At 39.3% G+C, this 14,924-nt stretch overlaps 2 protein-coding genes across 3 annotated transcripts in view; one reads left to right on the forward strand and one right to left on the reverse strand.

Annotated features, from left to right (window-relative positions):
• PCMT1 (protein-L-isoaspartate (D-aspartate) O-methyltransferase) overlaps window positions 1-14,924 on the forward strand; it is a 52,886-nt gene that overhangs the window by 33,625 nt on the left and 4,337 nt on the right. Inside the window, exons 4-7 of one of the 2 annotated variants that reach the window (XM_023254498.2) lie at window positions 1,076-1,180; window positions 3,658-3,778; window positions 5,929-6,014; window positions 10,627-10,843. In XM_023254498.2, the coding sequence (XP_023110266.1) occupies window positions 1,076-1,180; window positions 3,658-3,778; window positions 5,929-6,014; window positions 10,627-10,806 (492 nt within the window). In that variant the 3' untranslated portion in view covers window positions 10,807-10,843. The remainder of the gene's footprint in view (window positions 1-1,075; window positions 1,181-3,657; window positions 3,779-5,928; window positions 6,015-10,626; window positions 10,844-14,924) is intronic. The other variant, XM_023254497.2, reaches the window with a different exon arrangement.
• LRP11 (LDL receptor related protein 11) overlaps window positions 13,266-14,924 on the reverse strand; it is a 64,612-nt gene continuing 62,953 nt past the window's right edge. Inside the window, exon 9 of the transcript XR_006598394.1 lies at window positions 13,266-14,032. The gene's annotated coding sequence lies outside the window, so the exon portion shown is untranslated. The remainder of the gene's footprint in view (window positions 14,033-14,924) is intronic.

Consider the following 14,924-nt stretch of genomic DNA (forward strand, 5'->3'; position numbering starts at 1 on the left):
AATTTATATATACTATAAACATAAAAATATATATCCTTTGACCCCCTCAATTCTAAGAATTTATCCTACAGATATACTTTATAAGGTTTTTATAAAGATGATTATATTATCCTACATATATACCCGTTTTAAAATTTTATCTTAGAGCGAGACCGTGCATAAGCAGGGGAGAGGGACAGAGGGAGAGAGAGAATCTTTCTTTTAAAAAAAATTTTTTTAATGTTTATTTTTGAGAGAGAGAGAGAGAGCGAGCGAGCGTGCAATCAGGGGAGGGGCAGAAAAAGAGGGAGACACAGAATCCGAAGCAGGCATCAGGCTCTGAGCTGTCAGCACAGAGCCTGACGTGAGGCTCAAACCCACAAACTGCAAGATCGTGACCTGAGCTGAGGTCGAACGCCTAACCGACTGAGCCACCCAAGCACCCCGGGAGAGAGACAGAATCTTAAGCAGGCTCCACGCTCAGTGCAGAGCCCAACATGGGGCTCGATTCCACAACCCTGGGATCATGACCTGGGCTGTAATCAAGAGTTGGACGCTCAACAGACTGAGCTACCCAGGAGCTCCTACACATATAACTTTTAAGATTATTCTTTCTCTTTTGTTATAGAAGATTGGAGCCAACTTAAATATCCCTCATTAGGGATTTTTGAGGGAGGATTTTTGTTATTATAATACATTCATATAAGAATAGACTCCTGAGCCATAAAAAAGAATGAACAGGCTATTTAAGTATTGATAAGAAAGGTTCTTCAAGATACAATAAATGAAAAATATAGATAACATATTTGCTTGTATATACATAGAATGGATATGTTTGGCAGGAAGCACAAGAAACTGACATCATTGGTTGCCTTTAGGGAGTGAAACTGGACAAGGATGGGGAAGGTTGGGGACAAGGGTGGGGTGGAGACTTCACTATAAAAGTATATAGTATGTCATGTTTTCATTATCTTGGTAGACGACAATACTAGAAAAATCGGCAGGAAGTTGGCAACTTTTATTTATATGCCATGGTAAATATACTTTATAGAGTCTTGAAAAACAAATGAATATTTGTTTTGTTTTCTTTTGGCAGCATGCATATGCACTAGAACTTCTATTTGATCAATTACATGAAGGAGCTAAAGCTCTTGATGTAGGATCTGGAAGTGGAATCCTTACTGCATGTTTTGCACGTATGGTAAGACCTTTATTTTTCATTCTGGCTCCAGCAGAAGCATATTATATATTTGGCTGTAAATTTCTTTACTAGCAGTTTTTGAGGGTTTTTTTTAAAAAATCCTATTAAAATAGCAGTTGGAACATGTATCACTTAGGATTTTCTTGTTGTTGGAAGTAACAAGATTCAGTCCACACTGGCAGAGGTAAAAGAATTTACTTGGTTTATATAATGGAAACATCTAGAGTGTATCTGGCTCTTCGTGTGGCTGGATTCAAAAGAAGATCAGATGTTGTTATTGACAGTGGGTTTCTCTCTGGTTCTGGGTTTGGCTTTGCTTTCCTCCAAATGTTGGCTTCAGTCAGGCTCCTCTCTTGTGATCACAAGATGGCAACTTGTAGCTCCCAAACTGTTCTTCCGGATTCTCAGCTGGCAGAAAATAGAATAGAGAGTCTGATTTCCAGACACTCCTACAAGGTTATTAGAAAGAGGGTGGAGCAAGTGCTCTTAGAAAAATATGTGTTATGGGGCGCCTGGGTGGCGCAGTTGGTTAAGCGTCCGACTTCAGCCAGGTCACGATCTCGCAGTCCGTGAGTTCGAGCCCCGCGTCGGGCTCTGGGCTGATGGCTCAGAGCCTGGAGCCTGTTTCCGATTCTGTGTCTCCCTCTCTCTCTGCCCCTCCCCCGTTCATGCTCTGTCTCTCTCTGTCCCAAAAAAAATAAAATAAAAAACGTTGAAAAAAAAAATTAAAAAAAAAATAAAAAAAATAAAAAAAATAAAAAAAAAGAAAAATATGTGTTATACTCTCCAGATATAAGTCTGGAGGCCTATTCAGGCATCTTGAATAAAGGTTTATCTGTGCTCAGATAATCAAATCAATTTGATTATGAAGTCTTGTCCCTTGCGGCCAGATAGGAAGATCCTGGTTTAGTTAAGTTGGGATTTATGGATGATGCGTCTTGGACCAGAATCTACTTAACTTGTTGTAAATATGTAATTGGCAGACCAGACCACTAGCATGTGAGCTCCAGGGAGGTGGGAATTTCATTTGATTTTTTTTCCACTGGCATATCCATCCATAATAGTACCTGTTACATAATAAGGAATCAGGGTTTTTGTTTTTTTTTTTCTCCCAGTTGTTTCACTTGTTTTGTAGAAGCTAAGTCATCACTAACGGAATATCAGGATTTTTTTTTTTCAAAGCTTAATATTTAATTAGTGGTGTTCTCGATACTTGACGTATTTATGTTTCAGAGAAAAATTCACTTTTTAAAAAACATTAGATTTCTGAATAATCTTTTTTTCAAGTGAATTTAATGTTTTTCACACATTTATTATGTGCTAATTAGTGTTCTAAGTGCTTTTAATTCTCACATCACTTAGGAGGTATGTCCCCTTTTCCTCATTTTACAGCTGGGGAGCCTGATTCATAGAGTAACTTGGCCAAGGTTGTATAGTTGTAAATAAGTGATGAAACTTATATGTGAACCCAGTTACTCTGACTTCAGAGTCTTTATTGTGTTATTTTATAATTTATATTTAGGGCCTTTAATATTTTTATGTATTTTATATTTTCTACATATGGCAGTAGAATCAGGTACAGAAATCCCTATAGAATTTTTTATGTAATATTTTAATATTTAGAGTGACATTTTTACTTTTTATTTTTTTATTTATTTATGTATTTATTAATTTTTAAATTTATTTTGAGAGGGAAAGAACCAGCAGGAAAGGGACAGAGGGAGAGAGAAAGGATCCCAGGCAGGCTCCATGCTGTCAATGCAGAGCCTGATGGTGGGTTCAAACTCATGATCTGTGAGATTTATGACCTGAATCAAAACTAAGAGCTGGATGTTTAACCAACTGAGCCACCTAGGTGACCTCATGTATTTATGTATGTATTTATTTATTTATGTATTTAATGTATGTATTTATTTATTTATAGAGAGCATGCGAGCAGGGGAGAGGGGCGGGAGGGGAAATCTTAAGCAGGCTCCATGCTCAGTGGAGCCCAATGTGGGTCTCAGTCCCACAACCTTGGGATCATGACCTGAGCTGAAATCAAGAGTCAGATGCTTAACTGACTGAGCCAGGCACCCCTAAAGCCACACTTTTAGATGAAATTTAAATTAAAAATGATTGTACCAACTATCATTTAATATTGGCAGTTAAGTCTTACTTCAGGGTTTGGGCTTTAAAAATCAGAAATTGAAGAAAGAGGGTTTTTTGTTTGTTTGTTTGTTTTTAGTATTGCAAGTTTTTGTAATTTATTCTAGCTTAACTACTGAAATACATTTATCCATTTGGGAGTTAAAGCTGAGAAAGTTGTATTTCGTAAATATTTTATAGTATTCTGAATAACCATACAATTGGAGGCTTGAACCTTTTGTCTTCATTTCACATTGCAGAATATGATTTTAGCTGAGGAAACACTTTAGTGACACTTCAGAAAGATAAATTTAGGCCAGTGAGCTATTGAATTGCTCCCTCATTTCTAGGTTGGATCTACCGGAAAAGTCATCGGAATTGACCACATTAAAGAGCTAGTAGACGACTCAATAAATAATGTCAGAAAGGATGATCCGATGCTTTTGTCTTCAGGGAGAGTGCAGCTGGTTGGTGAGTATCAGAAAACTGTCGAAATTTCCTCTCCAGAGAATTTTTATTTTCAGAAGATCCCATGCAAGCTAAGTAGTATTCAAGCTAATTTTTGCCTTTTTTTTTAACATTCGCTTTAAAGTACTAAGTAAGGAAAACAGTTACTGTTAATTGTGATGCTGATAAGACTGTCAGCTGTTTCAGAAAATGAGTTCTTTCTTCATTGCTTTTTAAGAAGTAATAGCAAAGTATCAAGTGTCCATTATGAAAAATTTAAAGTGCAGAAATGTGTAAGATAAAAAAGAAACCACCTCCTTTTCCCTCTTAAGTTTTCTAGACATAACTATATGTGTGAATAAATATACATATACACACTTTTTTTTAATCTTTATTCTTTTTTTTTTTAAATGTTTATTTATTTCTGAGACAGAGAGAGACAGAGCATGAGTGGGGGAGGGGCAGAGAGAGAGGGAGACACAGAATCCGAAGCAGGCTCCAGGCTCTGAGCTGTCAGCACAGAGCCCGACGCGGGGCTTGAACTCACAGACTGCGAGATCATGACCTGAGCTGAAGTCGGACACTCAACCGACTGAGCCACCCAGGCGCCCCTAATCTTTCTTTATTCTTGAGAGAGAGACAGGGTGTGAGCAGGGGAGGAGCATAGAGAGAGGGAGACACAGAATGCAAAGCAGGCTCCAGTCTCTGAGCTGTCAGCACAGAGCCCGACATGGGGCTCAAACCCACGAACGGTGAGATCATGACCTGAGCTGAAGTTGGGCACTCAACCGACTGAGCCACCCGGGTGCCCCTACATGTTTTTTTTTTTTAATTGACTCATATATTCTGTCCTGTAGTTTGCTCTTTTCCATTCAGCAGTATACAGTGGACATATTTCCATGTGAATACTTTGTACTGTTGTGAGATATAACTAACATCAAAACACGCATAAAGCATAAATGTGAAGCTTAGCAAATACCTGTTTAATTAATCACAGTGATCAAGAAAGGGAATATTATTGGTGGCTTACATGTCCTCTGCTTGCTTTTCCCTCCACGGAAGACTTTCCTTTCTCCTTAATGGTAACCAGCATCATTACTTTTATGCATTTACTACCTAATTGCACCTCCATAGACAATGTTCAATTTAATTTTGAACTTTAGATAAACGGAACCATATAGTATATAGTCTATGATGAGTGACTTCTTTCATTCAATGTTATATTTGTAAGATTCATCCATCTTAACATATAGTTAATTTTTATTGCTGTATAATATTCCACTGTAAGACCATTATCAAAATTTGTTTATTCTACCATAGATGGACATTTTAGGTTGTTTCTAACTTGGGGAATTAGAAACCTGCTGTGAACATATGTGTATAAAGTTCCAAATGTATACGTGCACTCATAATACAAGCATTTATTTATGTAGAGTATTATTGCAAGTTCATAGGGAACCATAGATACTGCAAAACTTTTTTAAAGTGATTGAACCAGTTTACATTCCCATCAGCAATGTGTCAGAGTTGCTAGTGCTCGGTGTCTTACCAACACTTGATACTGTCAGTTTTCTTTTTACCCACTTAGTATAGAGCAGTGTCTCTTTGTGGTTTTATTTTATATTTTCCTCTTAACTAGTGAGGTTGAACACTGTTTCATTTGTTTGACCATTTGGATTTCCTCCTTTGTGAAATGTCTTTTTCAGATATTGAGTTGTTCATATTTCTCTTTGATTTGTAGGACTTCTATAGATTAGCCCCTTATCTATTTATTCATATTGTAAACCTCTTCTCCCACTCCATGGCATGCCTTTTCACTTGTATTGGTACTTTCTTGATTAATAGAAGTACTTAATTTTAATGTATCAGACTTACCAGCTTCTTCTGTGTCCTCTTTCAGACCACTCTAAAATCATGAAGATATGCCCCTATGTTATTTCTCAGAAGCATTATCATTTTACCTTTTCACATTTAGGTCTTTGATCTTTCTGACATTGATTTTTGTGTATGTAAGAGGTAGAGGTTCGAGTATATATTTTTTCCATATGAATATCCAGTTGTCCCAGCATCATTTATTAAAAATCTCTCTTGCTCTGTTTTAAACCTCCTATAATTCTTCCCACTGGGTAGTTCTGTCCAAACAGATTTTTAAAGCATAATTTCTTTTCTTTCAGTGGGAGATGGAAGAATGGGATATGCCGAAGAAGCCCCTTACGATGCTATTCATGTAGGAGCTGCAGCCCCAGTTGTGCCCCAGGCAGTGAGTTGGGTTTTTTCCCCTGTGTTTTTGTGCTTCAGTCAACTAAAGCTATAAAAGATTTATAGAGAAATGACTTCTAGATGATGTTCAAAACATAATTAGACTTTTATGTCATGCATTTTCATTATACTTAGTATGCAGGGTTTTTTTCGTATGCAAAGAGTTGTGTAAACGACTTGAAGATTACTAAATCACGGTTTGTAGCTACCTTGTTTGAAGCAGTGTTTGATCCATCTAAGAACTAGTATACCAATAGAATTAGGAAAATCCATCTGGAGTTCATAATCTGATAATCACTTGGTATTTTATTAAATACCAGAATATGCAAGATTGTTGGATGCGTGGGTGAGACCAGGAAGTATTTGTCATACATTTTACCTCACAAAACTTATATTCTGGAAAACAAGTGTCCTACATAGAACAGGAAAATTAACGATATGACAGCATTATCATTAACATGCAATATATGTTGATGCCAGAAGAAAATCTGTACTGTAAGAGTTCAAGGGAGGGAGAAAATTTTTGCCTGGAGTTGTCAATGAAACTACATGCATGAATGGAGTTGCAACTGAATCTTAAAGAACAGTAGGGTTTGCATAGTTGCGATGAGAGGGAAGGGTAGTCCAGTATTGTATATTACATAATTTAAGTACAAAATTGTTTTTTTATTTTAGTAAGACTGATAAACTTATGTCATCCCTTAATAATCCTTGATTAAGTTCACTGAGATCTTAGGCTTCTATGGAGTCTGAGTTTTCCACAGGTCTGGACTAGATGACTAGGGGCTGAGAGTGACACTGCCTCTCCTGCCCAGTCTCAGCCACTCCCCAGTCTGGAAAAGTTCCTTTCTATATGTGTAGAGGAGTTCATGAGAAGCTGAAAGTTAAGGAACTTGTTCTGGTCATTGACTTGCTGCTTTATTGGCTGCTGAATGACTTTGGGAAAATCACTTAATTTCTCTGGCCGTATTACTTGTTAAAAAAAAAAAAAAACTAAACCAGTCGTTTTAACACATTGTATTTTTAATTTTTTATCTTTTTTTAATTAAAAAAATTTTTTTATTATTTACATTTATTTATTTTTGAGAGACAGAGAGAGACAGAGCACAAGTGGGGGAGGGGCAGAGATAGAAGGAGACACGGAATCGGAAGCAAGCTCCAGGCTCCGAGCTCCGAGCTGTCAGCACAGAGCCGGATGCGGGGCTCGAACTTACAAACCGTGAGATCATGACCTGAGCCCAAGTCGGATGCCCAACCGACTGAGCCACCCAGGCGCCCCTATCTTTTTTTAATTTCAGAGACAGGGAGAACGTGAGTGTGGAAGAGGGGCAGAAGCGCAGAGGGAGAGAGAGATAACCTTAAGCAGGCTCCATGCTCAGTGTGGAGCCAGACATGGGACTTGATTCACCACCCTAGGATCATGACCTGAGCTGAAATCAAGAGTTGGATGCCCAACCAACTGAGCCACCAGGCACCCCTTAACACTTTTTTTTTAAATGTGTATTTATTTGTGAGAGAAACAGAGCGTGAACAGGGAGAGGCAGAGAGAGAGGGAGACACAGAATCCAAAGCAGGCTCCTGGCTCTGAGCTGTCAGTGCAGAGCCCGACACGGGGCTTGAAGTCAAGAAATGTAAGATCATGACCCGAGCTGAAGTCGGATGCTTAACCGACCGAGCCACCCAGGTGTCCCTGGGTGCCCCCTAACACATTTTAGTTGAAGGATTAATATGCTGTAGAGGAGATACCTGACTGTCTCAGTCAGTAGAGCATGCGAATCTTGATCTCAGGGTCATGAGTTTGATCCCCATGTGTGGCATAGAGTTTATTTAAAATTAAAAATATATATATGCTGTAGAAAGATGTACATGTCATAAATGAATAGTTCAATGAATGGTCACATGTGGACACATGATCCATAGGTATTTATTTATTTATTTATTTATTTATTTATTTATTTGTAAGGCAGCCTAATAAGAACAATTAAAATGTGAAATAGAACTGTATTTAAACACAGGGCTTATCTTCCCCACTAAGACCCAGAGATGATCTCCAAGGGCGTTTATGGCTTTAGCTCAATAGGAATTAAATGTTTGCAGTAGCACTGGGAAGCATTATAGGGGTTTTTATATGTCAGATTAAAGAGAGACATTCTGAAGGGAGGGGCTTTCCAGTTTCAAGATAACAGAAAAGACGTTTATGCCTTTTCTTGTATATCACCCCAAAACAACTGGAGAAACAAGAAACAGAAACACAAAGTCCATATTTCATTATCACCTAGGAGATTGCACCTGCACTCCTGAGCCCCGTGGCATGTGCAGATAGAAAGCAGATGGAGTAATAACTGAGTCAGGAGGGCGGAGGAAGTTGAACTAAAAGACTGCAGAGGGAATCATTGCTGAAGCAGCTTGCTCTGCAGAGCTTTTTTTCTTTTTTTTTAAGTTTTATTTATTTTTGAGAGAGAGAGAGAGAGAGCACACAAGCAGGGGAAGGGCAGAGAGAGAGACATACACATACACACAGAATCCAAAGCAGGCTCCAGGCTCCAAACTGTCAGCGTAGAGCCTGACATGGGGCTTGAACTCACACAGTGAAATCATGACCTGAGCCGAAGTTGGACACTTAACTGACTCAGCCACCCAGGTGCCCCTACTCTGCAGAACTTTGAAAGGGCTTAGAAATTGGAGGCATCAGGACCTTGGAAATCACAGATGAAGCATGGGTCTGAAAAAAGGGGCTGCTGCTTGAAATTTCTGTATGAGGAACAATTAGTGCAAAGCCTTAAGTAAGAAAATTTCCGAGAATTGAAGGACAGTATTCTATAGTTTGAAAAGATCTGTTGAGTGCCCAGTATGATGATTTTTTTTTTTTTTTTAAAGGGAGGGGTGCCTGAGTGGCTCAGTTGGTTGAGCATCCACCTCTTCGTTTTGGCTCAGGTCATGGTCTTGTGGTTGGTGGGTTGGAACCCCGCATCGGGCTCTGCTCTCACAGTGCAGAGCCTGCTTGGGATTCTCTCTTTCTCCCTCTCTCTCTGCCCCTCCCCTGCTTGCTGTCTCTCTCAAAATAAACTTTAGGGGAACCTGGGGGTCTCAGTTAAGTGTCTGACTTTGGCCCAGGTAATGATTTCACCCTTTGTGAGTTCAAGCCCCACATTGGGCTCTGTGCTGACAGCTCAGAGCCTAGAGCTTGCTTCAGATTCTGTGTCTCCCTGTCTCTCAGCCCCTCCACTGCTCATGCTCTGTCTCTGTCTCTCATTCTCAAAAATAAACACAAAAAAAGAAGTTTAAAAAAAATAAACTTAAAAAAAAACAGAGAGGAAAAAAGGAACCGTAATATCACCGTGAAATGCTAGAATATCAGGGATATTCTAAAAGCTTCCAGAACAATAGAACATAATCTGTTAACGACTGGTAATCAGAAAGGTATCAGACTGCAGAACAGCAGCATTAGAATCAAGTCAGGGGCACTTGTGTGGCTCAGTCCATTGAGTGTCTGACTCTTGAGGTCGGCTCCAAGCCCCGTGTCAGGCTCTACACTAGCACGGAGCCTGCTTGGGATTCTGTCTCCCTCTTTGCCCCTACTCTATGCACAGGCACATGCTGCGCTCTCTCTCCCTCAAAATAAATAAATGAGCTCAAAAGAATCAACAAGTCAGAAGAACAAATCATCACAAATCTAAACTGAAAATGACTTCCAGTCTTGAATTCTATACTCACATATTGTCAAATATGTAAAATAAAGGTCGTTTTGGACGTGAAGATCTCATTCTCTCTCTTAAAATATTCCGTGCACTGTTTCACAGAATACTTCTAGAGGAATCACTTTAATAATATCAAAAAATGAGGGAAGAGAGAGACAGTAGGAAAAATCAAAAAGAGGAAGCCACGAGATCTCAGAAGGTAGGACATCTGGTCCAGGAGAGAGATGATACTATCCAAAGTAAAGTTTCTTCCTTACCGTGTTTGATTACTGGTCATTTGAAGGCTACATTCAAATGGTAACATAGGGTTTAAATGTTTTCTGACCAAAAGGGCTTTCACTGAGTACTCTTGGTTTTTCATTGACAAGGTGTCCTCATTCTAATGCTTCAGGAACTCCAGCCCTACCTTCCTTTGTCATGGTGCCAGTAATCCTAAATTCAGTCGTAAAACCGAGGTCTCCTTGTTTTCAGCTCCGTGATGCCCTAAATTCTGCAGTGTCAGAATAGGAATTCCTTGCTGATTTTCTGCACTGCCCGCTTCCTTCCCCACTCCAGGCCACAAAGATTCAAAACAGGCCCTGAAATTTCCTACTTTGCCTTTGATCTTCCCAAGAGAGGATGGTTCTGCTTACGCGGTTCAGCTTGAACATTGTCAGCCCTGCAGTTGTACTGCGTCCTATGTTAGATGCCAAAGGGCACAGAGATGGATAAGATCACAGTCCCTGTCATCAGAGAACTGGTAGTTTAGTAGAGGAGGTCGATGGGTAATTGAGTAATAAGTTTAACAGTCGAAGTATGTATGTACTAAATAAAGCACATTTCTGCTTGCTGCCCACGGACACGGGAAGTTGTTTATAGTATAGTAAAGTGAGTCTTAACGTAAAATCGGTAACTTGGCGTGTCTTTTTCTTTTAGCTGATAGACCAGTTAAAGCCTGGTGGGAGGTTGATACTGCCAGTCGGCCCCGCAGGTGGCAACCAGATGCTGGAGCAGTACGACAAGCTGCAGGACGGCAGTGTCAAGATGAAGCCCCTGATGGGAGTGATCTACGTGCCTTTAACAGATAAAGAGAAGCAGTGGGCCAGGTGGAAGTGATTTTATCTTCTGCTCTTTCTTCTTCCACACACGCAAGGTGAAGGGTGTGGATTCTAAGACATTAGACCACAAGGCTGCTTTTTTGGTTGTCACCTTTATGCTTCTCCATTCTAACATCAGAAATTCACTACATTAAAAGTCTAGACAAACTTCGCATGAGTGTGCCCTTCTTTTGGTTTAACTCATATCTTTGGGAAAGGGGGGTGAGACTTGGTTGGCACGAAGGTGGGTTTTTTTCCTTTCTCTTGGTTTTTTAATTTTTTTATTTTTCCAAAGAGGCTTTTAGCCACTGTTCAGAACTTTCTAAGGATAATTTATTATCAGCCATTAATTTTCTATATTCACAGATCATTTTTGTAACTGCTGTATGATCATGGAAACAAAGGCTTTGGTCTGAAGAGAAGGGGCCGTCATTTCCTGCCCCTTCCACCCCCTGTTGTACCATAGTCGTAAAGAGAAAGAAGGGAAAAGATACTCTTGTCCCAGTTTTCAAAGGTGTCAGAATCCCAGAGAGGACATTGTTCCTCTCAGCTTGCTTTCTCTCTTTCAGTCAGGTTCATTGACATTCTGTCTGACAACCTGTGCCTGTTTTACATTCAGCTACTGTTTCAGAGCCACTATAAGGGATAAACTTCTCCCAGTCTATAGAACTGGCCAGCGCATTTTAAAGCCACTCTGAGTTCCTGGGGAGGTGGGGGGATTCTCTAAGCTCAAAGGGAGTGCCCAGGTCTCACAAACCCACCCAAAGGGCCAACAGCATGCGGCATAATCTTCAGTACAGCATGGCTCATTATAATGCCTACTTGTGTTTTGTGTCTCTGCATAATCTGAATATTTTGTTTGAAGCCCAGGTTTCTCTTCTTCCTCTCTCCTTCTTCTCCCTTCCCCTCCCCACGTCCTCCAGTGGGAAGGAGTGAAATTGATAAGTAAGAGTGACACTAGCTAAGACTATTTAAAATTAAATGTCTAAATAAGAAAGGCTTTACAGTTTCCTTGTTTTAGGATTTTTTTTTTTTATTTGACAGGGGTACTTATTTTTAGAGAATTATTTTTATTTTTTTAGTGAGTAAACTGGTGATTGTAAGTTTAATAGACCTCAATCTTGCTTTATGGAAATTGGAAAGACACTTTTTGAATAAATGTTTGATTGCAAAAATGGTCATCTAACTCCGTTTGTTCAAAACTGAGTTTTTCTTTAAACTCCGATTGGCCATTTCTGGGATGTCTTACTAGGAATTGCATTTCATTCTTCGCTTAATATGGATATAGCTCTTTTCTTTGAACTTTAACCTGGAGCACGGCCACTGCTTTAAAAAAAGAAATTAAAAAGCTATGAGTCTTGCCAGTTAAAATCATACAGTTTTTAACAACTAATTACAGCCCTCCTCGACTTTGCTTCTAGGATCGTTATCTTGTTACATAACAGTATGATTTTGCTGCTATACACAAGGGGCAAACATATCACTGAGCTCACTGACATTTGCTACCAAGTAAGAGTTTAGATTTTCATTAATAATTTAAATTTTTTCTTTTACACACAATAAATGTTAGTATTGAACATTCTACTGTCAATTTGATGATGAAGGAATTACAAAAAGGTATTTTGTTTCTATAGTAAGCGGAGGTGGGTTTAGCATGAAGCTCGTGACACTTAAGCTTCAGGGCCTTCACGTGCTTAGGGTCTTTCCTGGTCCTCCCAGTTTTCTGGGCAGTCTTGTTTTTAGTCCTCTTTTTTTTTCCTTCATGAAGAGGTTCTTCCCGCTTCCAGGTCATATAAACTCTAGGTTTCCACAACACCTATATTTACCCTTTATAAAACTAAACTATTTATATTAAAGTTAGAATAACTTTTAAATTTATGGACAAATATTTAGTCATTTACCAAATATTTAGATATATATATATATGTCTGTTTTTCTTTTCGGTCTTCAACTTTTTAAAAGATTGAGCAATTTTACATGTATGTATCACTGGAGGCATTTCTCTAGTTGTACTAGAAAGACTTCTTAATTCTTTCTGTTGTAAATGTTGTTTGTTCAGACACGTTTTTCCTACATCCAAAGATGTAGTTTGATTTTGTTTTTAAGTAAGTTCTGTGCCCAATGTGGGGCTTGAACTCCTGACCCTGAGATCAGGAGTCGCATGCCCTACCAACTGAGCCAGCCAGGTGCCCCCCAAGATGTAGTTTTACAAAGACAATCAGTTACTTAATTGTAAATCTTTCAAGAGTATAGGTTTATAGGATGTGAAGGTGAATGCTGAAAACAGCATTGGAAAAAAAAACAACTGCCACATTGAAAAAAATTTGTGCTGAAACAAATTACTAGAAAATAAGATGTTTGAAAGGGTAAAACAACAGTTAACTGAAAATCAAAAGAGACCATCAATCCACCGTTTCTATTTGTATTCTTAAACTCTCCGGCAGGATCGAGGCAGAAAACAGAAAGTATGCTCAGCTAGGGATTTTAAAGTGACTTTAGTGAAAGGACGAATCAAAGAAATACAGGCAGGGTTATGGGCATAGTGAAGGGTCTTGACATACCCAGGGACCGGGGACCTACCATGCTGGGCCATAGGGGGAGGAAACAGTTTGACTGGAACCCACTGAGAGCAGGGACAGCATTGCCAGGGACTGTACTAGGGCCATGGATACACAGCTGTGAACGTGAAACCGACCATTCTCTCGGGACTTCTAGTCATGTGGGAGATCCAAACAAATCTAAAGAAGACAAACAACCAGTTAGAGTGTAGTGTGTTTAGGAGAGCAATTGAAGTGTTGAAGCCAGACCGTGAGGTGATCAGAATTACATTTCAGAAAGATGACCCTGGCCGTGGCGTAGAGAGTAGATTGGAAAGGGACAGAGCTAGAGTCTGAAACAGAATGTGGTTGTAGCAAGCTAGGGGTGAAATGCTGGTGGCCTGAATTAAGGCAGTGGTAGTAAGGATAGAATATGGCTAAAAAGAGTCGCTTGCCATTTTCTGAGTGTTCATCCCACATTTGGGAATTACCATCTAAAAAGCCCCTCCTCAGTTTTATTGCCAGGCGAGGTGATCTCTGTTCTTTCGGATCTTCTTCCAGATTAATGTAACAGCTCATCCCCATGCTTTCTTCCGAACCTCTTGTTTCCCACCAGCTTTCCGTCCTCCTCTTCCTGAGGAATCCAGAGCCGATTGCAGTGCTCTGTGAGGATGAGGTGCAGTCTTTGCTGGGGACCTTCGATAGAAACTGTGTGGGAAAACAAGAGCAGTGGTGGTGGGCATGCTGCGTTCTCATGCCACGTAAAGCCCCAAGCCTGCGTGTAGACTTCTGTTTCCTTATGCTTGGAAGGGAGGTCATTTCTAGTTTTGGTGGAGTGATGAGACGATGCCAGACGTGGGGGCCATAGACCTAGAACCTGTGGTAGCATGTTCATGACGTGGATGTGTAATAGTTGTATCAGCTGCTTCGTGAGCTCTTCATACTTTTAAAATTTGTGTTTCATTTAACATAAGTGTATTCATTTTATATATGTAGAGATCAATATTTTGTTAATCATCTGGTAAGTTTTATTTTTATTTTTAAGAGCCACAGGAGTCAATGGAATAAGTTCATCTCTGGTTTGTGACGCTGAGGAATGTGTCAGCATTCTCATTCTATCAGCGCTTTGTTTATCCATGTCATCGTAAAGTGAAAAACATGTTATGAATCGTTTGGGCATTTCTAAGGCCGACAGTGTAGTTCCTAGGGTATCCGGTTGACCCTGTGTTCCGTATCGTCCCATATTGTCCCTTTTAAATTCCTTGACAGACATTACAGCATTAATGCTGTACATACAAAATACATATAGTATTTTGTACCCTTAAAGGCAGGGATGTGTTTTGTTGCTTTTGGAATTCTTTTTACGTCTCTCATAAAGCTTTGTACAATCTACTGTATTACCTCAGAAAACCCATTAATTAGAAAACACTCGTGGATTTTGATTATTGTTTCCTGGTAGTACATCTTTACATTTGTTAGATAAATGTAAAGAATATACAATATACAGTAAAGAATATACAATACCAAATGTTAGTAGGTTAGAGTTATTAACCTAATAAATAAATTAAGTATAGTTCTATATTACATAATAATATATATA

Source organism: Felis catus, chromosome B2 (assembly GCF_018350175.1).
Source record: "Felis catus isolate Fca126 chromosome B2, F.catus_Fca126_mat1.0, whole genome shotgun sequence".
Taxonomy (NCBI): domain Eukaryota; kingdom Metazoa; phylum Chordata; class Mammalia; order Carnivora; family Felidae; genus Felis; species Felis catus.